This window comes from Palaemon carinicauda, chromosome 39, assembly GCF_036898095.1.
Source record: "Palaemon carinicauda isolate YSFRI2023 chromosome 39, ASM3689809v2, whole genome shotgun sequence".
NCBI lineage: Eukaryota > Metazoa > Arthropoda > Malacostraca > Decapoda > Palaemonidae > Palaemon > Palaemon carinicauda.
The window spans coordinates 45476055-45500158 of record NC_090763.1 but is presented as its reverse complement, the minus strand read 5'-3'; the positions used below and the strand labels follow the sequence as shown (position 1 = coordinate 45500158).

Sequence of the window (24104 nt, the reverse complement as noted above, 5' to 3'; positions counted from 1 at the left end):
ATGGTTTGCAGAAGGTCTGCTTCCAAGGCTCCCTCGGAATCCCCTACCTCTCCAGGAAGCTCTTCCGCTGCCTCTATGCTGGAAGGCTCCCCTACCTCCACTACCTCTCGCATGCCTATTGTATCCGTGAAACACTCCCTGGGTTTATACTCCATACCATAACTTGACCTTGTGGACCTCGGAAGGTACGGTACTTAAATTGTCTCCTGCCTCTTGATTGTGTTCCGGTGGGCTCGTATTTTCTTTTAGGATTTAGACCCCACCGAACTCTGAGGCTTTGGTTAACTCTAGCTGCTTCCCCGAGAACGCTATTTACCTCGTCCTTCGGGAATAAGTGCGCTCCCCAGATTGAAGCCTTAATTAATCTGTTAGGCTCGTGCCTAATGGAGGCCTCAGCTAGGACGTGTTTCCGGCAATTGCGCCGGGCCACTGCAAAGTCATATGCATCACACTGGAGGGTGTGAAGCAAAGACTTTGTCAAGATCTTAAATAGTGGCTCCTCGGCGTAGACTAATGAAGTAATCTCCGCCATCGTAGCTGAGTTGATAGATCTACTCAGCCTGGTTCTTGCTTCATACTCTGTCTCAATCAGAGAGTCCGAAAGTCTGGGGAGTTGTTCAAAAAATTGTGTGGTGGCGCAGTCCGGATTCAATTTCCCTGCTGTGAAAGTAGCTGGTGCGTCAACCCAGCATTCTTGGTCTCCCGGGAACAACAGTGAAGTTAAGTCAGTTTCTTTCAGTTGCGGCATGGGCTTGTCTTCCATAGCCGCCTGTAAGGTAAGATCTATTACCTTTGTGGTGCATGGTGTTGGGGTTCGCCCTTCCACCACGAACATAGTGTACATTCCTTTATGGGGCGTCAATTTTGTATTGGCGCATTCCCACTCATTTAAAATCCGGACCCAGGCGGACTGAGCTTGCTCTTTCGGGTAGATAACGGTTTCCTCGGGAACCTTATCTACCCTTACTAGCGCTTCCTCTGTCAGGCGCGCGTATCCAGGGAAGGGAAATTGTAATCCCGCCGGGTAGAATTCAAAGTCTTCTAACGGACGGGTACCACATCCTTCTATTGTTAACATGCCCTCTGAGAATGGTGCATGAAGAGCCACTCGCCACGGGTTGTTCTTAACGAATGCCGGGAGCTTTGACACGACTGGAACCACAAACTGCTGCTGTTGTTGTGGTAGTCCGGATCGCAAGAGATTCTTTATGAGATTTTCTTGACTTTGCAATCTCCGGTGCAAATTGGCATTTTGTCCAATCCTCTCCATGAGTTGGCTCGAGAAGGCTTCGATTGCAAGTTCCAGCATCTTCCCCTTTGAGCTCCTTGCTCTCGACCCTTGAAGTGGGGGAGTAGCCACTGCCGAGTCGGCCACCATCGGTTCAACATCCAGGTTAATCGCCGGTACGTCTTCCAACACGGCTTCCCATAGTCCCTCCAGATCTTCAGGGAGAAATTGTGTCTGTAGTGTGATCATGGCGATGATTGGAGCTGCTACTTCCGCCGCAACTGCCGCCGACATCTTAGCATTCGGGTAAAGCAGGGCGCACATATCCTCCGCCAGGATATACGGCTTCTTGGGCTTCACGTTGCGGCCAAAGCCACCGACCCAGATCTTGAGGGTTCCCAGGGAAGAGCTCTTGATGGCTTGGGTAGTCTGAAAGAGATATTCCCATTAGAACTTAACCTATAATAAGACTATGTATTTTTCAAGTTCCATCTTTCCAATATGCTCAATAATTATTTCTAGAGGACGGAATGTCGTACATACCGAGTCACTTGTTAGGTCTGAGACCAGCGCGTAGCAGATCTCACATCTATCTGGGTGCCAAACTAGGTCGTCGCCCACCTTGACTGCACACCAGGCATGAGATTGGCAGACCTCATGCCCGCACGATTGCTGCAGCACAGCAGTGCATCCTTTCTTCTGACAGCGTACCACCTGTAAGTTAATTTGATACGTGAGTATCATATTTTGATATTGCCAGAAGATCCGGTGACATATATAGTTAAGTTAAATCCGCTGTGCTTAGCTCAGCGGAGTCGCATGCTTTCTTACTAACTATACAGTAAGTGTTTTACAATGATACCCTAATATTCTGTTTTCCTTCTTCCGCCACCTCATGTTATCCAAAATATTGTCATTATACAGGTTTGGAACAGGCAGAAACGGTGGCTGGATTAACCTTGGACTAGTCCGCTGGTTCCGGAGAGAAAAATTTTACTATGAAACTTCTCTCAACCTTCCGTACCCTTACCAGAGTAGGATGTACGTATTGATGAAGAAAGGCTTGGGACGAGCGGAACAGGAACCAGGTTACCTAGTATTCCGTCGGCCCCGGAATGTATAGTTCCATGAAGCACTTCCTTAATAATGAACCTAAGCGTATTGACGACAAGGAGGTACAAAGAAATCAGAATTTTAGGGACACCAATACTGGTGCCAGAATACCTGGTTGGAAGTATGAATTCCTACCGTTGTAATTCCAGCCCGCTAGCAATGTAAATTAAAGAAATACTAAGCTCCGTCTGTAACCTTCTTCCCGGATCAACCATTCCGTTAATATCCTTTTATATAGGGGATCAGAACAGGGTAAAAATTTAGGGGATCAACCTACGGGATCAGAACAGGGTACAAATTTTGCCTGAATCCGATAAAAGAATCATAGCTACTATCTTATCGATATGATTCTCGAGTTTATCCCGGCCCTCACGGGGCGGAAGGATAGCAAAGATGGAATGCCGGGAATAGGAGGATACGAGGTACGTAGCAAGGTGCATACCCAGTCCGGCGCGTCTGGTGGCCATCCATGACTAGCCGAGGAGAGAGCGCTACCTGCATCAACTCACCTTCCCGGATCAACCATTCCGTTAATATCCTTTTATATAGGGGATCAGAACAGGGTAAATATTTTGCCTGAATCCGATAAAAGAATCATAGCTACTATCTTATAGATACGATTCTCGAGTTTATCCCGTCCCTCACGGGGCGGAAGGATAGCGAAGATGGAATGCCGGGAATAGGAGGATACGAGGTACGTAGCAAGGTGCATACCCAGTCCGGCGCGTCTGGTGGCCATCCATGACTAGCCGAGGAGAGAGCGCTACCTGCATCGACTCACAGAGCGTGTGAGCTATGTCTCTCTCTCTCAGCTGTCCCCCCTCTCTCCCCTAGAGTGTATGACTCAAGCCTACTCCCCGAGGTTAGGGTGTGGCGAGTAAGTACTCCACCGAGGTGGGTACAGGGGGAGGGAGACAACTGAGAAGAGTGGCTCACTCGTGATCAGGTGGTCACTGTGACCGGTCAGGTGGGACAACCCTCCGAGACACAGTGGATCCACCCGATCAAGGCAGTAGGCCTTCTTTCCAATACATACAGATTAAATAATAATAATTTATATAAAATAAAATTATATGTTCTGAAGTAAAGTAGGCTATAACAACATAATGTGAGTAAAAAGGAATGGGGAAAAGCAGGTAGGGAGAGGAACATGGTGTGATACGAGCGTATAGCTTAACCCTCCAAAATCGGGTATAATGCCGACCTGGTCAGGAAGACTAAACTGCTCTAATCAATAACTAGCCCTCCAAAATCGGGTATAATGCCGACCTGGTCAGGTAATACAATTGACTTAAGGATATCATCCTATAAAGTTTTAATCGCGTTCCAACTCCCTAATCAGATAGCTTCGAACTGAATGAAAACTTTAGTCTTCCGTAGAAGGCTAAAAGAGGGATGCTGCTGGTTAGGCTACTCCCATAATTATTTCAATGGGAACGTCTTAACCTAGATATAATTATATGTATATCAAAAGGGGACCTCACTGGCGTAGGCTACCTTCTGAAGCCGCATACGGCCTGGTTGGGTAGGTTAACCACAGAATGCCAAAATAGCCTAACTAATACTCAAACATTAATAAACTTAAATAACCATAATTAATCATTGTATAAGATGTCTAGAACTAAATAAACAAGACTACAATTAGTATGAGGAACTCATTGGAAGTCGGCAAGTAAGCATGAAGCTCTCGGAGGTAGCGACACCAAAATGGCTGATGGGGGGGCGGCATCATACGACACTGCTGAGACTAAAATTAACAATATATTTAATTTTACGTGTGTCGCTACCTCATCTTATCAAAATTGATAATTGCAATACTCAACTTGGGAATAGGAGTCTCTAGAAGTTCAGACATCTTCACTACAAAGAAAATAAGGCTTCCGAACACAAGAACGCGTGTAGATATCACAGTGCTATAGAAAGGAATGCTGGGAGTCGCGTGGGTAGTAGTAGTAGTTGCAGGCAGTAGTCGGATGTAGAACGGCACCTCGTAGTAACGGGGGATGTTGAGAAAGGAGAAGACTGATTGGTAAGGGACCTCTGATAGTGGTTTCAACACACCCCAATTATTATACCGACGCCCTATAAGGGTGAGCGAGCTGGGTATATACCCGGCATTCCATGCAACTTTTTTCTCTGGTATATTTAGCAGTATTTATACCTTAGAAATGGTGCTATAAGGAGCCGGGTACTGCATATTGCCGGGTATATACCCAGCTCGCTCACCCTTATAGGGCGTCGGTATAGTAACTGGGGCATGTTAAAACCACTATCAGAGGTCCCTTACCAATTAGTCTTCTCCTTTCTCAACATCCCACGTTACTACGAGGTGCCGTTCTACATCCGACTACTGCCCGCTACTACTACTACTACCCACGCGACTCCCAGCATTCTTTTCTATATATATATAATTTCAAAACTTTTTGAACCAAGACATCTCAAAAAGCTAACTAAATCTAATCACACTAATGACTCCAGAATTAATTACTCTATGGTATTGTATTTATTTACCATACGTGAGATATAATACTTAATATGTAATAAAAAAAAAAAAACTAACCGGTTTTGAATCTTTTCCACTTTTTCTGGATTTCGCACGATCACTACCACGGGAACTACCAGAACGATTATGATCATCATACTCGTCTTCCTTATCTTCCTCCTCGTCATCATCATCGTCGTCATCATCATTGTCTTCTTTCCTTTCTTCATCGTCATCATCCTCATCATCATCATCATCAGACTGCTTATTGTCACTATCAGAGTCTGAATTGTTTTCATTGTCCGAAGAATCAGATGAACTTCCGGACCCAGAGCCGCTGAGGAAAAATATTAGATAAATTAAAATTCTTAAAATATTCTTATTACCGAGAAAAACAAATAGTAAAGAAATCAGTGAACTGGAATTCTATATACTGTTTGCTTGATTTAAAATAGCCTTTACAAAAATTTGTAACAATGCATACTGCACTACACATTCACCAAAAGTTACAAAAAATATCAAGATAACTTAAAAGGACTACAAAACAACATGTGGCAGTTTGTTTAAAAGATTGTTAACCCGAATGGAACAAATGTACATAAAATAAAGTGCACTGATGATCACAACCATTACCGTACCTAAGTTATAGCGTATAAGATCATTACTATAGCCCCGTTATGGAAGAATGCCTAATCTCCTTATGTCAATGACTTCCCCCTTAAAAATTGGCTTACCAATACACCAATTCCCCCTTAAAAATTGGCTTACCAATACACCAATTCCCCCTTAAAAATTGGCTTACCAATACACCAATTCCCCCTTAAAAATTGGCTTACCAATACACCAATTCCCCCTTAAAAATTGGCTTACCAATACACCAATTCCCCCTTAAAAATTGGCTTACCAATACACCAATTCCCCCTTAAAAATTGGCTTACCAATACACTTACCTTCCACTTCCAGAGGCTGAACCTGAATCACTTCCAGAACCAGATTTACTCTCATCATTGTTATCCGAATCATTATCAGAGCCACTCCCAGAGCCTGAGCGCTCATCTTCAGTGTCAGAGCCACTGTCTTCAAAATGCTGAAAAAAATGAAATCAGATATATCATTTATGTTCTAATAACTATTTATTATGAAGTCTACTCTAACCTACTGGTCAAAAATGCAATAACTTGTGAGATCAGTTAACTAAGTACAGTATACGATTCCTTACACCTGTTTTAATAATTCAAAATTATAAATAGTACTTAAAACACTTTTCTGCTGAAAGCAGAGTTATCTAGGTTTAGTTTTGGTTGAAGTTTTTCTATGTAAAATGTTTCCAATAATCTTAGCTCGGTCTCAAATCGAGCTTTACATATAATACTAAAATCAAGATGATTGAAATTGGTGTTACACACTCCATGGCAATGATCTCTTATAGAGGAATGAGAAGGCTTACCCAGCGGTAGAAGGGTCCTTGAACTAATGCCTCTATGTTCAAAGGTTCTGGTAGACAACAGTTTTGTCGAACTACCCACATATTCCGAATTACACTTCGGACACGCAAATTTATAAACAACCATAGAATATAGTTCGCTAGATTCAATAACCGTAACATTCGAGAACCAGGGGACCTATCATCTATTTCTTCACAGATACTGTACTGGTTGCAGACACAGAAGAGAAGTTTGGCCGATTAGTGACAGAATTTGGAAGAGTGTGTGAGAGAAGGAAGTTGAGAGTTAATGTGGGTAAGAGTAAGGTTATGAGATGTATGAGAAGGGAAGGTGGTGCAAGGTTGAATGTCATGTTGAATGGAGAGTTACTTGAGGAGGTGCATCAGTTTAAGTACTTGGGGTCTGTTGTTGCAGCAAATGGTGCAGTGGAAGCAGATGTACGTCAGAGAGTGAATGAAGGTTGCAAAGTGTTGGGGGCAGTTAAGGGAGTACTGTAGTAAAAAATAGAGAGTTGGGCATGAATGTAAAGAGAGTTCTGTATGAGAAAGTGATTGTACCAACTGTGATGTATGGATCAGAGTTGTGGGGAATGAAAGTGATGGACACAGAAATTAAATGTATTTGAGATGAAGTGTCTAAGGAGTATGGCTTGTGTATCTCGAGTAGATAGGGTTAGGAACGAAGTGGTGAGGGTGAGAACGGGTGTATGAAATAAGTTAGCAGCTAGAGTGGATATGAATGAGTTGAGGTGGTTTGGCCATGTTGAGAGAATGGAAAATGGCTGTCTGCTAAAGAAGGTGATGAATGCAAGAGTTGATGGGAGAAGTACACGAGGAAGGCCAAGGTTTGGGTGGATGGATGGAGTGAAGGAAGCTCTGGGTGATAGGAGGATAGATGTGAGAGAGGCAAGAGAGCGTGCTAGAAATAGGAATGAATGGCGAGCGATTGTGACCCAGTTCCAGTAGGCCCTGCTGCTTCCTCCGGTGCCTTGGATGACCGCGGAGGTAGCAGCAGTAGGGGATTCAGCGTTATGAAGCTTCATCTGTGATGGATAACGGGGGAGGGTGGGCTGTGGCACCCTAGCAGTACCAACCGAACTCGGTTGAGTCCCTTGTCAGGCTGGGAGGAACGTAGAGAGGAGAGGTCTCCTTTTTTGTTTCATTTGATTGATGTCGGCTAACCCCCAAAATTTGGGGAAGTGCCTTGGCATATGTATGTATGTATTCTATGTAGACTTATGAAGATCTTCCCATGCGCTGGGGCTGGTTTACGTAACAAGACCCTCTCATGCTCTGAGACCAGACAAACACATGGGACATGCTCACTCATCTTCAAGTAGTTGTTGCCAACATAATGATCATGAAGAAAATGGCAACCCAAAATGGCTTGATGCTACAGTAGTATTTGGCATCATTGGTTAGTAACTATAGTACAGTACACAAGTGTAGAATTCTTAAATTTAACTTTTCATGTTAAAGCAGGCCATACACAGAGAGGACTGGCGCGCTGATTTGACTGCAATGGCACGAACGTGCCAATCCTTAAGGTGTGTGTGTGGGGGGGGGGTAAACAGGACAAACCCGGCGCGACTAGCCTGTCAGCATGTTTAACCGGACAGGCTAGTACCGCCGTGATTGGCAATATACAGTATCCACCAGTCTCTTGCGTGTGTGGGCACGGAATAAAATGGAGACTGGGTTGAATCACCTATTTTGACAGAGTATACCATACTTCGTCCCTTGATCGGAGCAGTTTTTATATTATAATGATACACTGATTGCATTTCACAATCTTTTGACTTATTACTGAATTAAAACAATTTTTCCAATTTACTGTACATTATTACTTTCGAGAATCTATTTATGGTTATATTTGTTTTGACATATCTTTAAATTTTGCAAATATTACACATATTTGATGATCTTTTTCCATTAAAAGTGATAGAAAATCAATCATTATCATTCATTATGTTATTTGACCTTTTCTTATAATCTTATTATTTGAAGAGTAACTTCTATTTATTCTTTTTTTTATTATTTGAAATTTCCGTCTGCAACACTATCTGTTTCCCATACAAGTTTGTAATATTTTGCATTTCGATGCTCTTTATTTCAAGTTTTCATTCACCAAGTTATGATTTCCTTAAATTTCCTTTCCTTTTTCATAGCATATTTAGTCTTTAAAATCACACAGTATTCTGCCTTATTTGTGCTATAGTATCTTCTGATAATAAACAGATACTGAAACAATGGGAAAAAATGAATATTCCGATTGTTATGAATTCTCTACATGGAAAAAAAACAAAAACAAAAACAAAACGGTGTAAAATATGGATAGAGGATAAATTAAGTAGCCACCGATAATTCTATTAACCTACTGTATGTATATCTCTATCAAACTTTATCTCCCTACATAAACACAACCGCTTTCAAATTTCTATAAATTAACATAAAAATAAGTACCGGTACACCTAATTAATTGTAGTAGTGTTTCAGCATGAGATAATCTCCGGAAAGGTCAAAAAACCTTTTAGTACATTTCTCCCAGGAGACATTCGGACTTTTGGATTACCTGTAAGAGGGATAAACGGAAAAGGCAGTCCTATAATGGCTTCAAGAGAAATAAGTACATTGACACCATAGCAGACAAGTCACCACCATATAGAAGCCGACATTGAATGCCTATCACATTCCTTCATATTATTCTAAGTCAGATTTTTGGGCTCAGGCCATGTCGTCCTGATGGAAGGTTCCTTTAAGTAGCTTCCTAGGGTATATTTGACTACAGTGAATGTTCCCAGAGAATTTACCTTTCGGTCTCCAGAATTCTAACTCCTGGGGCGAATATCCTTAAAGTTTCCATTAAGGATATCGCATATAAGGGGACGTATATCTTGATAAGACACATAGCAATCTTCACCCCGAATAGCGTTTTTGCTTCGAGGGGAAAGTGGCAAAAATAGAAGGGGAGCCGTTATCAAGGTACCCTTTCTCCGTTACTACCTTGAGTATCTAGATGGCGCCATCGTCGCCGCCATGTTTATTCCTTTATCTGTAGCGATCTCGCTCGGTGATTTTCCGGGTTGCTCTCTCGTTACTTTTGGATTTATCATGCAATCTCCAGCCTCTTCTGCCTCTGGAAAGTTGAATATTAGATCTTTATATTGTATAAATTTTTAGCTCTTGCCTCACAGTGAAATTAAGTCAAATTAAGTTAAACTTAGTGGAAGAGCTGTTGCCTGAACCGAGAGGCGTCATGGGCGCTGTTGTTCGTAACGCATGAGTTATTTAGTTAGCCAGAACGACTTTCCCGGTATAAATAGCATGAATAAAGATAGCTATTAAGTCTTCATTGCTAGGAGATAATTATATTATGCCGATTGTATTCGTTTATAGTTTCGGCAATTTAGATAACCGAACCTTGCTTACGCTAGGCTTCCTAGCCTAGGCGTTTTAGTTTACAGTACTTTCATGCATGATATAACAGACATTTCTAGTGTTATTATATTTAAATGACGCGATTTAGGCAATTTATACATGTGAGATACATTGATTGCATATAAAATTTCCTCTTCTGAGATAGTATACGAGAGTTTCGGTGATTAAGGTAGTCGATTCTCGCTGCCACTGGGCTACTAGCCTAGTGGCTTTAGTATACTTTCATACATGTTCCCCGGTTACCCTCGTGTATCGTTTTATCAATTCAGGCGGCGATAGATATCTCCTAGAATTATATATAGCGATATTCGTCTCCAGTGGAGATTTAAGGGTAATCCCTCCTTCCCTCTGAGTGCAGCCTTAGGCTACAACCCTAGTTGGTCGTGCCTCGAGTTGTCATTCAGGCAGGACTAGGCTAGGGTTCTGTCCCTTCCCCTAGCCGCAGATTGCAGGTTTTGGGTTTCGGTCAGAACCCCAGAGTACAGTACAGTATATAGTCTTGTGCCGGCCAGAAGGGTAAATAGTCATTCCCCTGTCGGACTACGCTGCCGGCATAGGAGGCTAGACCTCCCTAGACCGCCCCTAAGGGGTTATATGATATTGCCACATTCTCCCTGTGGTCTAGTAGACTAGTCATGTGCTTGCAGACCCTAGGCTGAAGAATAGACATTCTTCTGCCGCCTAGGATGGCGTCGGCACTGAAACTCTGTTTCTGTCTTGTTAAGGGCTGGCGGCAAGATTGCTGCCGGACCCTTAACTGTATTGGCAGACCCTAGGCTGGAGATTAGATATTCTCGTGCCACCTAGGATGGCGCCGATACTGGAACAGAGTTTCTTAAGGTGGTAGGACCGGCAACCTTGCCGGCTCCTTCCACACCTCGTACAGGACCCTTTTACCTCCCCCCTCTGTCATTTAGTGATGGCCGTTGTCCTACAATCTCATCACTTGCCGGCAGGTTGTGGGGCCGGCTGGGGCTTCTACTTGTAGTGGCCTAGTCGCTCAGCTTTCCCTTATGGACGCAAGGCTCCAGGAAAGCTGTGCCGGCTGCCGGCAGAGGATCCCTTTACTGTAGTGTGTTCTTCAGTCCTCTCTTGGACTGCCATTCACAAACCTGTGGCCGGCAAGGACCGGCAATGGTTTGTGGATGGGTGGAAGCCTGAACAATATATTCTCCCCTTCCATTTGAACCCTCATTCTGGAGGAAGGCGGTAAGACAGAGCTCTTACATCATCCTTCACTCCTTGCTTTCTCTCTCTCTATCGGCTATTGGCGCCGGGTACTAAACAAACCGGTAGCTGCCGGCCACTACCCTAGCCGGCAAGGCGCCGGCTGGACTAGTGCGCCGGCAGCCGGCGGGCCCCCGGCACAATGGACACGGCCGAGTTCAGGCTGCCGGCTGGACTAGTGCGCCGACAACCGGTGACCTACCAGGGGCTGGCAACCTACCGGCAACCAGCGGGCTGCCGGCCACCATCCCAGCCAGCGCATTTGCCCCAGGTGCTAGCCTTGCCAGCAACATGCCAGCTGGAACTACAGTATATGACTGTACAGTAGCCAGTATATTTGCAGTATAGATCATACTGCATACAGAAAACTATAGCATAAAGTATACAGTAGTTAAATTTCCAACATACTCTGTGTGTCCATGCACAATCTATTGTTGAGACCATACTATATAAGGAAAGGGAATTTCTTTCCATACACTGATAGATGATCAGTTACAAATGACCCTCCTTATTAAACCTTTGGGAAATCAGTGTTAACCCTTTTACCCCCGGCTATTTGGAACTTTCCAACCCTTAGCCCCCAGGCATTTTATTTTTTCCAAGTACATTTTGCAATATTTTTTAAATTGCTCTAACAGCCTTAATTTTCGTCATATAGAGGTCAGGTTGGTCTCATTCTTTTGGAAAATGTCTGAAGTTTCTCATAAAGTTATCAAAAATATGCAAAAAGAAAAAAAATGTAAATAGCAGTTTTTTGCAAGGACGTACCAGTGCGTCCATGGAGGTAAAGGGATGAGTTTTGTGGAACGTACCAGTACGTCCTTTGGGGGTAAAAGGGTTAAGTTACACTTATCTATCCTTACAGGGTAGAACTCTTCCAATGGGCTTCCTGAATAGGATAACCCTAGGGTTTAATTTTGAGGGAGGTCACAGCAATTGGCTGGACAGGAAACACATGTATGTGTCTTTCCTAATTCGTTTCTAGCTTGTCTATCCTAAGCTATATGCAATAAAATGCAAAATATTAATAATAATATTTATATAGTTTATCAAGTGAGATGAACTACCATATACTGTACTCATTTAGTTTCCCTCTCTTTACAGGAGGACCACCCTAAGTGCCTGCGAGTCTCCTGCAACGTCAGGAGCAAGGACTTCTGCGGCCATGAGGAGTGCAGGGCGCACTCCCTCTGTTCCATCACCAAGGGAACTCTCAAGTATTGGGACCCCCAGGTATGTAATGTATGCAAAGCCTTGGTTACCGAGGCCTTTGATGACCCCAAGACAACGGAGTCAAGGGATGCAGCACAGAGTAAGCTGCGTAGATGGGTCCGTGGCTTCCGGAAGAACGCAACGGGGCCCTACCTTCCGAATGAACGGATGCGGGCCTATCTGTTCCCTAAGGCATCTGCGGATGCCGTCATACCACAGCCTCACCCTGAGATCCCTTGCGTCCAGATTTCCGTAGATACGGATGTCTCGGATGCTATGAAGGACATCCATCTAGATGAGAGGATGTCAGAGGTGTCGGAAGACACCGAGAAGGACCTTCTTGCGGAGGGTCAGGAAGAGGAGTCTACCTTGGCTCCTGAAACCGAAGAGGATGAAGTCGAATCGGTGTCCTATACGACTAATTCGTAGATAATTTGAATTTCTCATAACGAAACAATCCTTAGCAATTTATTTAGGGGTATTACTTTCGGTGAAGCTGAAATGACGAGCCATTAAAATTTAGCGAGGTATATCTACCCCTACCGCTAGTTAGAGGGGGTTAGCTTGCTACCGCTCCCGCTCACACACCGGTGATTTAGCTCACTTTGCTTGGAGGTAGGACTTCAAGGGCAATAGGGCTAGCAGGCAAATTTGTATAAATAGCTAAGGTTTGTATTCTTACGAAAAATACAAATTATCTACGAATTCGTCATTTGTTCCATAACTCCTCATTTTGGGGTGACTCACCCAATAGGAAGGATGAACGTCTCTGCCAAACTGGCTTTCGGCTTTACCCAGGGGATTATTATCTGAGTATATTAGTACTCAAAATAAAAAGTCCCTGTGTGTTGAGATATTAAGAAGTGTGACTGTTCAGGTAAAGTTATTCCGAGTCTTTTTATAGGAAAAACTGTTGTAACCAAGACTTTCCCAATACCACCTCGCCAAGGTATGGGGACGCAACAGTATTAGCTTAATACTAGGTACACAAGGGAGCATGGTTTACCTGCAGTGGTTTGAGGTCAGCTTATGCAGAGAACCCAGGATGCTACTTTCCGAGGGGATGATGAAGAAAAGAATAAAAGCCAGTCAAACCTTTTCATTCACGCTGACTAAAACTGGGTAACAGTGCCCTCAACTTTCTGCTACTTGTCCAATAAGGAGCTTGAGGTATACAATCAGCTGTTGTGCAGCCCTCCACAAGACCAATAGAGATCGTATCGAGTTCCTGTGGGTCAAGTCTTACAGGAGAGAGGTTATGAAAGTCACCTGAAGCATTCACACCCTTGCTTGTAGATCCTGCGCCACAGAATAATCTGCTTAGAAGGGACTGACATTGTGGGTCGACGTGTTGGATGAGGATCTGGCTGGATTCAGAGTGTAATTGATGATTCTGTGAAACCAGCATACGATGTTTTGGTGATCCTCCTCTTGTCTCTCCCTGTGCTGACAACAAAAGAAGGCATCCGGGTGGGCTGTTGCCGTTCCCTTGAGGTAGAGCCTCAAACCTCACCCCGGGTTCACAGTAACAAATGATCTGGATCGTCATTTACTGAGTGAAGACTTGTTGTCTAGGATCAGTCACCTCTGGAGATTGTGTCTGGCAACAAACTCAGGGACGAAACTGAACGTTGCCTTTCACCCTTCTCATTAATGGGCGATGTTGAAAGAGAGACCATGAAGCTCCTCGACTCGTTTGGCAACTGTCAAAGTGTGTAAGAACACTGTCTTCTAAACCAGGTGAAAATTTGTTGCCTGGTGAAGTGGACCGCAGGGAGATCTCCTTAGAGACCGGAGAACTTGAACCATGTTCCGAGAGGGAGGTCTCAATTCCGACTGGGGAAAGCAAGTTTGTAAGTCAAGTCTGCATGAGTTAGGAAAGATCTAGTGATGAAAGGATGTCCCTTCCTTTCAGTTTGAAGGCGAAGCTCATTGGAGGGGAGATGAAAAGAACGGGACACAATACCCTGAATGAATCAGAGATCGTCCAAAGTTTGACCTCGTGCTGCATCCACTCGGTCCAGCAGCTTTGTATGCATCCCCCTACTGGTGGGCAAGCCGGGAGATGACCTCTCCTAGCGTTATTGGGTCCTTTGATTGGCCAGATGGTACTACAGTATATTGGAACCCTCTCTGGCTACAGGCTCATTTTCCCTTTGGCTACACATACACTAGATATTCTGGCTTATTCTTTACAGACTCACCTCTTTCTTCATCACCTAAGATAATAGAAAAATTCTTCTTTGCCCAAGGGGTTAACTATTGAACTGTAATTGTTCAGTGGCTAATTTCCACTTGGTAAGGGTAGGAGAGACTTTAGCTATGGTAAGCAGATCATTTGGAGAAAGAGACTCCAATATAAAACCATTGTTCTCTAGTAATGAGTAGTGCAATAGCCTATGTACCATGTTCTTTCACTCTATTAGGTTATTCTCTTGCTTGAGGGTACACTCAAGACACCCTATATATGTTTCCTTTACTCAAAAAGCTTTTTTTCCTTGTGGAAGCCCTCGGGCTTAAGGCATCCTACTTTTCCAATTAGGGTTGTGGCTTAGTTAGTAATAATAATGTTTCATAGGCTAGCCCTTGTTACGGCATGATTTTAGGCTAGCCTAACCTAACCCAGTTTATTTGCCTGCATCAGGCTTTTGGTCTTAATTATCTACACTATGATTTAAAAACTACAAGATTTCCAAAGAATTTAAATACCATTTCTATGTTCAAAGATCATATCTGGACCAATGAACCATGACGTGTTTAACAGATATAGGGATTATCACAGTAACCATACACTAGACCACTATCTGCTAATGGAACGTTGGGGTGATGATCGTCGATAGTCCCTACTAGGCCCTGTCATACTGATTATAGATACAACCAGATCACAGGTCCTTAAGCCTTTTTGTATCAATTTAAATTACATTTTCTTAAATAGCAAGAATGAGGGTCACCTGTTGCTATCTATTCAAAATAGTGTTTAAGGTCATGGATCCACCCATGTCACACTGTACTACCCATGAAATAACAAATTTGCATCTTTGCTCTCTTTGTAAGCCACTTCAAAACTTTATTTTCCTGTTTAATCTCGAAAATTGGAAAATGGAGCTGAGTGACGTCAGGAGGGGGGAAGTACCACTCAATTGATTTTTCCTTTGTTGAAAACATTAAGCAAGTATACATCACCATGCTATGTAATCTCATGGAAAGGGCAGAAAACTCTTAAGCAATGGTAAGAAACTCTTCAAGGAGGAGGGTACTTGAATAACGCCACACCGTACATTCTTCCATTGTCTTGGGTTACAACTCTCTCAATTTGTTTTTCTTTATATTTTTCAATGTTGGCAGGCTTAGCAAAAGTGCCAATGGTGCTTAGTGGCTTGTCAAGAGGTTGCTTTTTACTTAAGCTTAGATTCTTACTTTCAAAACCATCACTACAGTACTGTACTGTAATTTGCTTTTTCATTGTTTTTATAAAGTTCCTTTTTCTTTCATAGTTTATCCAATATCTTTCCCCCCCACAGAAGGATGACCTAGAAGGCGTTCGTGTGGGTGACGGTGGCATGGTACAAGTGTGTTTTCTGGGGTCTTTGTTACGGCCCTTCCCTTTGATGAAGGAGTTATCTAATTGGAAGACAGCCTGTGAATAGTGGTTTTCACACGCCCCTGATGTATACACGACACTCACGAGGTGCTCGTACGAAGGTAGTAACCTCTGCCTTCCATGATTTTACCTTTCTCTAGTATATTTGGAAGGTTTATATCAGAAAAAGGTAGAAAGAAGGACTTTTCACCGGGCGCCACAGGTCTCTCCCCAGAAATAGATTTTTCCTTCGTCAAAATCCCTTTTTTCTTTCATAGTTTATCCAATATCTTTCCCATCTCTTACTAGCTTGATTTCCCTATTGAGGACCTAATGACTAGTCAAATACAATGGCAGCTTAGATATAACAACAACGTCAGAGCATATGCCAGGTCTTAGTAGAATAGAACTGCCTGCATGCAGACTGATTATCAGATAAAGCCTTATCATTATTATTATTATTATTACTATCCAAGCTACAACCCTAGTTGGAAAAGCAAGATGCTATAAGCCCAGGGGCTCCAACAGGGAAAAATAGCTTGTGGTTAATTCTCTCGGAGTATCACTGTAGCCAAATATCCCTCAGAGAGCTACCTTAAGGAACCTTCCATCAGAACGACATGGCTATCTCCCCCAAAAGTAGATTTTTTGCTTTGCTCAAAATCCATTTTATGCTTTCTTTTAGGCTCCACATGTCCCTCAACCATTCTCCGTCGTGAGAGTTTCGTTTTCCTTCTGTGACGGACGTATTTATGCCTCATTTCCCAAGAAAATAGGCTACTTATGTCTTCTAATCACTAATGGAAAAACTTTTTTGACATGCTACCGTGCCATCGGATCACCTGAAGGTTAACCCTTTTACCCCCAGGGTATTTGGAAATTTCCAACCCTTAACCCCCAGGGGTTATTTTTATTTTCCAGCACATTTTGCAGTATATTTTTTCTAAATTGCTCTAACAGCCTTAATTTTTGTCATAGAGAGGTCAGGGTGGTCTCATTCTCTTTGAAAATGCCTGAATTTTCTCGAAAAATTATCAAAAATATGCCAAAAAAATGTTAAATAGCATTTTTTTGCAAGGACGTACCGGTACGTCCATGGGGGTAAAGGGATGAGTTTTGTGAATCGTACCAGTACGTCCTTTGGGGGTAAAAGGATTTAGAAACAAGTATTGCATATCCATAGCTATTGGCACCGACTAGACATTGATTATAATTCATTTTTTCAATCTTACTATATAACTATTAGTTGATTTAAAGGTTTGAGACCTGTCCTGAACTGTCGAGTTCTCCCACTATTATTATTATTATTACTATCCAAGCTACAACCCTAATTGGAAAAGCAAGATGCTATAAGCCCAGGGGCTCCAATAGGGAAAAATAGCCCAGTGAGGAAAGGAAATAAGGAAATAAATAACTGAAGAGAACAAATTAACAATAAATGACCACAATGTATTTTATTACTATTCTTATTTACTAATCCATGATTTTAGAAAATTATATAAAATATAAAATCCTATTAAACCTCTGTGGCTAAATAGAAAATTCATTAATCTTTCTGATGCAATTTTCAGTTTCTTTCTGTATTTATTCCTTTGTTAGTTATTACAAAGGTCAACCCAAGTAGAATGACACATGACAGCATTCACCGTAAAAAAGGGTTTGAAAGCCATGAGCCTAACGGGAATGTCAAGGCCGGGATCAACAATTAATCTCATGTTACCAAGATTACAGGGACTACCAATACTATTATTATTATTATTATTATTACTATCCAAGCTACAACCCTAGTTGGAAAAGCAAGATGCTATAAGCCCAGGGGCTCCAACAGGGAAAAATAGCACAGTGAGGAAAGGAAATAAGGAAATAAATAAATGAAGAGAACAAATTAACAATAAATCATTCTAAAATAAGTAACAACGTCAAAACAGACATGTCATATATAAACTATTAACAACATCAAAAACAAATATGTCATAAATAAACTATAAAAAGACTCATGTCCGCCTGATCAACAAAAAAGCATTTGCTCCAACTTTGAACTTTTGAAGTTCTACTGATTCAACCACCCGATTAGGAAGATCATTCCACAACTTGGTCACAGCTGGAATAAAACTTCTAGAGTACTGCGTAGTATTGAGCCTCGTGATGGAGAAGGCCTGGCTATTAGAATTATACGGTATCAAGCTTATTTTCTTTATTCTCCTCCAATGAAACGATGGTACTTTAAAGGCAAGGTAGGGTTATGTCAGATTTGGTTATTAGTTTATATGCTTAGAACCAAATCAGAATGATCTATAGTTTAAGATCTTCAAAAATCAACAAGGTTGCCCATTTTCAACAATTTTAATATTTTGCCAAAGGTGTAAAAGAAAAAAAAATAGAAAAGAAAAAATAAAAAAAAAATAGCATTAGTGTATGAGTCTGCATCATAATTAAAAACTAATGGGTGCTATTATAATACGCTATCTACCGTCGAATTTCTACTATAGCATGGTATCTACCACAAAGTAAGTTATCTACCGTCAATGTTAATCTTCCAGTTTGATGAAGATTATCAAACAGATTACTTACCACAAGTATGTTATCCTCATTGGACTTTAATGATAGTTTAATAATAGTTATTGGAAGGACAACATGGATGCATAATTATAAACAGTTTGTAGGTTCGGTTAGGTTGGGTTAGGTTAGGTTAGATTAGGACATAGGTGGATACTTATAAGCAGTTTGTAAGTTAGGTTAGATTAGGTTAACTTGGGTTGAGTTAGGTAAGGTAAGGTTAGGTTAGGTTATCAAGTCGGTATTGATCCTCCTTATTAGAGGCGGATTAGCAAGTAGACCGTATCCTTAGGGACTGATGGTGGGTATCATACTATAGTCAGAGAAGGGTGGTAGATAGCAAAATCGGCGGTAGATAGCATACTATAATAGCACCAACTAATGGGCCAAATATCCCATATATAGAATGTTAATTCAAATTTATACCTTAACGCACCTAAAAATATTTCCCTTACCCTCATCAGTCTTCAAGAGCAAATTGGTTGAAAACCATGTCCTACAAGGATTTTAACCCTCTTACCCCCAAAAGAACGTACTGGTACATTTCACAAAAGCCATCCCTTTACCCCCATGGACGTACCGGTACGTCCTTGCAAAAAAATGCAATAAAAATTTTGTTTTTCATATTTTTGATAATTTTCTGAGAAAATTCAGGCATTTTCCAAGAGAATGAGACCAACCTGACCTCTCTATGACAAAAATTAAGGCTGTTAGAGCAATAAAAAAAAAATATACTGCAAAATGTGCTGGGAAAAAAATAACCCCCTGGGGGTTAAGGGTTGGAAATTTCCAAATAGCCTGGGGGTAAAAGGGTTAACATCCACGTTATCCTCTTCTAGCTAAAGTAAATTACAATTTATGTAATACTAGACCTATATTTTTATAGAATTATCAAATAAACTGTAAAGACATATCACGCAGTGCAGTATCAATGATTCTAAAATTAGCCCAATAGCAGAATTGACATAGTTTTGAATTGAAACATTTTGATGGGAAATCCATTTTTGAAAAATCAAACGCTACATACTTGACGTAGAAATCACCGACTTATTTTAGATTCAAGTATTTTTGTAGGAATTGCAGTTTACTGTAAACTACTGCATAATGATTTGCTTTACAGATGAAACTCCCATCATTACTATGTCAATCTTCTTTTAAGAGCATCTCTAATTAATTAAAAAGTAACAGATGCTCTTGAAGGACAAAGTTACTATTAAGGACTACCAGTACAGTATTCGGTTTAAATATGAAATTCATCCTATTTTGTGGAGTACTGCGTTATTATGAACTTCCTCTTAAATATGTAAATTTGTTCGAGTCTGTTCACAAGCATAGCAAGTGCTAAGTTAATGGAGTCTTAAATAATTTCCAGTGAATAGCGGAGTACTCCAAGGGAATATGTTGTTTCTTCTCATAGATTTTGAACTGCGTAGAACAGTCAGAGATGGTGGAGAAGGATTGGACTGGATTGGTGATAGGAATTTAGCAGACCTAGAATATGCTGATGATGCTCCCCTTATTAGCAGAACACCACAGGAGTTACAATACTTGCTTACCAGAATGCATGAAATATCACATGAAGTTGGGCTCAAGATAAATAGTAGAAAGACAGAGATGATGAGAACAGAGTATGCAATGGAAGATGAAATATCATTGGAAGGAGAAATGATTAATGAGGTTGAATCATTCAAGTATTTAGGAGCTATGATCTCCAATACAGGGTCTTTAGAATTAAATAAGTGAAAGATTGAAAAAAGCAAACCAGACAATGGGTAGGTAAAGTAAAATATGGAAATCAAATTGCCTGAAATTACAAAAAATCAGACTATGTATCAGTTTAGTGAGATCAGTGTTACTCTACGGACAAGTCATGGTATGACAATGAAACAATTTCCAACATATTTGGTAGATTTGAGAACAAAGCCCTCAGAAGGATTTTGAGAGTTAAATGACAGGACAGGAATAGAAATGAAACTATAAGATCATGATGAGGGGTAGATGGAGATGGTTTTGCATGCTCTTTGCACTCCCCTCGAGAGATCAGTTCACCAAATGTTCAGCTAGGTTCCACAAGGCACCAGAAGAGTTGGAAGACCCAGGCCTACATGGCTGAGGACTATGAAGCACAAAGTATATGATGAATGGAGAAGTATTGAATTAAAATCTCAAGATAGGGAGGACTATCGAAATCTAACATAGCCTCTTGTGTCAAAAAGTGAGTCATATAGAAAAAACTTTTCTCATTTCATTAAGGTGAAGAAACCTAATGAACAAGGCACAAGTTCTAATTCCTCAGTTGTGATTTCTTTGTCAACAGTCATTTGCTTCATATCAGTTCTAACAGTAAATATTTAGACACTGTTTTTAGACACTAACATTTATATTAACTTAACATATTTATGACCGTAGTACTTCTGTATGTATCTATAAGTTTGGAATTACCAGAATTCACCATTACCATCTTGTTTGGTATGAACTACAGTTACCTAAATTAATTACTGTATATCCCATAAGGACAAGTTATGAACTAAGTTTTATTGGTTACAGTAAAATACTGTACTGAACAACATAAGGGCTAGTATTGAGTTATTAAAAACAATTTGCAATGCTCAAGGAGTTATATGTTTTCTCATGCCAGTGACTCTTAATATGCTACATATACATCCATTGTGGAATGATCTTCCTAATCGGGTAGTTGAATCAGTAGAACTCCAAAGTTGGAGCAAATGTTTTTATGCTGACCAGGCTGAGTCTTTTCATAGTTTATGTCATCACTTGCTGTCTCAATAGTGTTTTTGCATTAATTTTATTCATCTGGAAGCGATTTTAACGTTTCAGATGCTGTCTCAATAGAGTTTTTGCAATAATTTTATACATCTGGAAGCGATTTAAAGGTTTCAGATGCTGTCTCAATTGAGTTTTTGCATTAATTTTATACATCTGGAAGCGATTTAAAGGTTTCAGATGCTGTCTCAGTGTTTTTTCATTAATTATGCTGACAAGTCTTTTCATAGTTTAAATATGACAATTGTTTTTGACGTTAATAGTTTATATAGGACACATCTGTTTTGATGCTGTTAGGGTTTTTAGAATGATATATTGTTATTATCATTTATTTATTTCCTTTTCTCACTGGGCTATTTTTCCCTGTTGGAGCCCTTGGGCTTATAGCATCTTGCTTTTCCAACTAGGGCTGTAGCTTAGCTAGTAATAAGCATGGGCACGCATGTGTATTGTATTTTATTTATACAACATCTGGGACACATGGTCAGGAATGCCATTAAGCAATACCAGATATCTTCTTCGTTATTTTATACAGTATTACAATCTCAAGCGGTGGCATGGTTTATCATTCCTCACATGAGTAAATCAGGTTTATTCTTTTGAATATTTGAAAATATTTGAAAATATTCGAACACTTGTTCATACACAAGTTGTCCAAAGTTATGTATATGTACATGTGTGTATGTATGTATAAGTATGCATATGTATATACTTATGTATATGTACATTTAGTTTATCTATATCAATATTTACTTATAAATTTTGTTGAGTTGATATTTTATTTGTATTATTGATATTTTATTTGTATTATTGCCCGAAGAGCTCTGCTCCACATGGGCTTGGACAGTGTCTTTGTTGTAAATATTTTTTTATGTAAATGTTTTTGTCCAACGTTATTATTATTATTATTATTATTAAAATGATCCCTTTAGGGCTGAGTATAGTCACCAGACTTATGACCTGTCACTAATTCAAATCGAATCCTTTTAAATATTAAACATTTTGCTCTAGAGTAGGTTTTTAAAGTTTAAATGTAATAATTATGGTTTCCATTTTTCTTCAATTAGTTATAATTACTAATTATTATAACTACATATTCATAAAAATTTCTAGTTAGAAATTTTTACAAGTATTTTGTACCATCAACCTATTGAGGTAGCCACAATCACGTTAAAAAAAAACAATAAAAAAATTATCTAATAAAAAATTCTTTTACCATGATTAATGGTGCAGTATTTTTTACAAATATAAATTTTTTAACGAATTTAGGCTGCTATGCTGTACATGTAACAATACACCACTATTGTTTATTTCTCCTGACAAATTGTTTGGGAACCATGCAAACCTGAACTGCCATCACTACCAGTTATTAAATGGAGATTTCAATTTAGGAATATTTAAATGCACATTAGGAGACTTCAAGGTAAAGAATAAATAACATTCATTCATAGAACAAATGGAGTCATGATTGCAGTAATGTTCTGGCAGAAGTATATATATTTATATATATATATATATATATATATATATATATATATATATATATATATATATATATAATATATATATATATATATATAATATATATATATATATATATATATAATATATATATATATAATATATATATATATATATATAATATATATATATATAATATATATATATATATATAATATATATATATATATATATATATATATATATATATATATATATATATATATATATATATATATATATATATGGTATATATGTATATATACTGTATATATATGTATATATACATACATATATACATATATATATATAATTATATATATAGAGTATATACATATATACACACTATATATATATATATATATATATATATATATATATATATATAATGTTCTAACAGAAGTATCACACAAAAACCAATGTGGCGGTTTGCATACCACAATTTCTGATGTTATTTATCTTACCCGATAAGATAACTGTGTTCAAATGGAATTTTCAAGGTCTGCAGCATTACCAACTCAGTACCAAGTCATGGTGTTTTGACAATGCAACCTTTTCCTTGCCTTACACACCAACTTTATCTCGTCAAGGGCTTAGAGGGGTGCAGAGTTGTCCATATATCACAGGTCTTTATTGACTTGGTGTCATCAAGGCAAGGACTCTTATGATACAATCATTATCATTTCATAGCCATTAACAAGTGTCAAGGACTAAAATGTGTTGGTCGAGTAATACCTTAATATTAACTTTCAATATATATATATATATATATATATATATATATATATATATATATATATATATATATATATATATATATATAATATATATATGTGTGTGTGTGTGTGTATATGTATGCATATGTATATACTTGTGTATATGTGTACATTTAGTTTATACCAATATTTACTTTTTATAATTTTTTTTTAATTATTTCATTTGTATTATTATTGCCCGAAGAGCTCTGCTCCACATAGGCTTGGACAGTCTTTTTTGTAAATATTTTGTATGTAAATATGTTTTTGTCCAATTAACATTATTATTATTTACCAGCTTAGTGCACTTACGGCAAATACGAGTACACCAGCCACATGCCATTTCTTCCTATCTCAACACTTTCTAAAAAGTTATTTCCCTTCAAGATTTTATGTCACACCTCCTAAAAGAAGCATTACAACCTGATTAACATTTGATATTCTAGAGTTGTCTTCAAGTGTGATATAACCATATTTCATCAGGCTAATACCAAGGAATACAAACTAACCTAACTTGAAAGACTGCATCTTTAACAATAAGACTTGTAAATTTTAGATTACAATGCAATATGATGGTCCCAGTTGTGGTACGGTAACTGATTAATGAAAAGAAAGTTCCTGTGTTGCTCTAATTGTGATATAACCATATTTCACCAGGCTAATACCAAGGAATACAAACTAACCTAACTTGAAAGACCACATCCTTAACTATAAGACTTGTAAATTTTAGATTACAATGTAATATGATAGTCCCAGTTGTGATACGGTAACTAATTAACGAAAAG

The 24104-nt window shown here is 39.5% G+C and overlaps 1 protein-coding gene across 6 annotated transcripts in view; it reads right to left on the bottom strand.

The window, feature by feature from the left end:
- Positions 1 to 24104, bottom strand: part of Chd1 (chromodomain-helicase-DNA-binding protein 1) — a 100900-nt gene that overhangs the window by 74645 nt on the left and 2151 nt on the right. For all 6 annotated transcript variants that reach the window (XM_068362851.1, XM_068362854.1, XM_068362853.1 and 3 more), the window contains exons 2-3: positions 5774 to 5910; positions 4902 to 5160 (exon numbers count right to left, since the gene is read on the bottom strand). In XM_068362851.1, coding sequence (XP_068218952.1) covers positions 4902 to 5160; positions 5774 to 5910 — 396 coding nt within the window. The remainder of the gene's footprint in view (positions 1 to 4901; positions 5161 to 5773; positions 5911 to 24104) is intronic.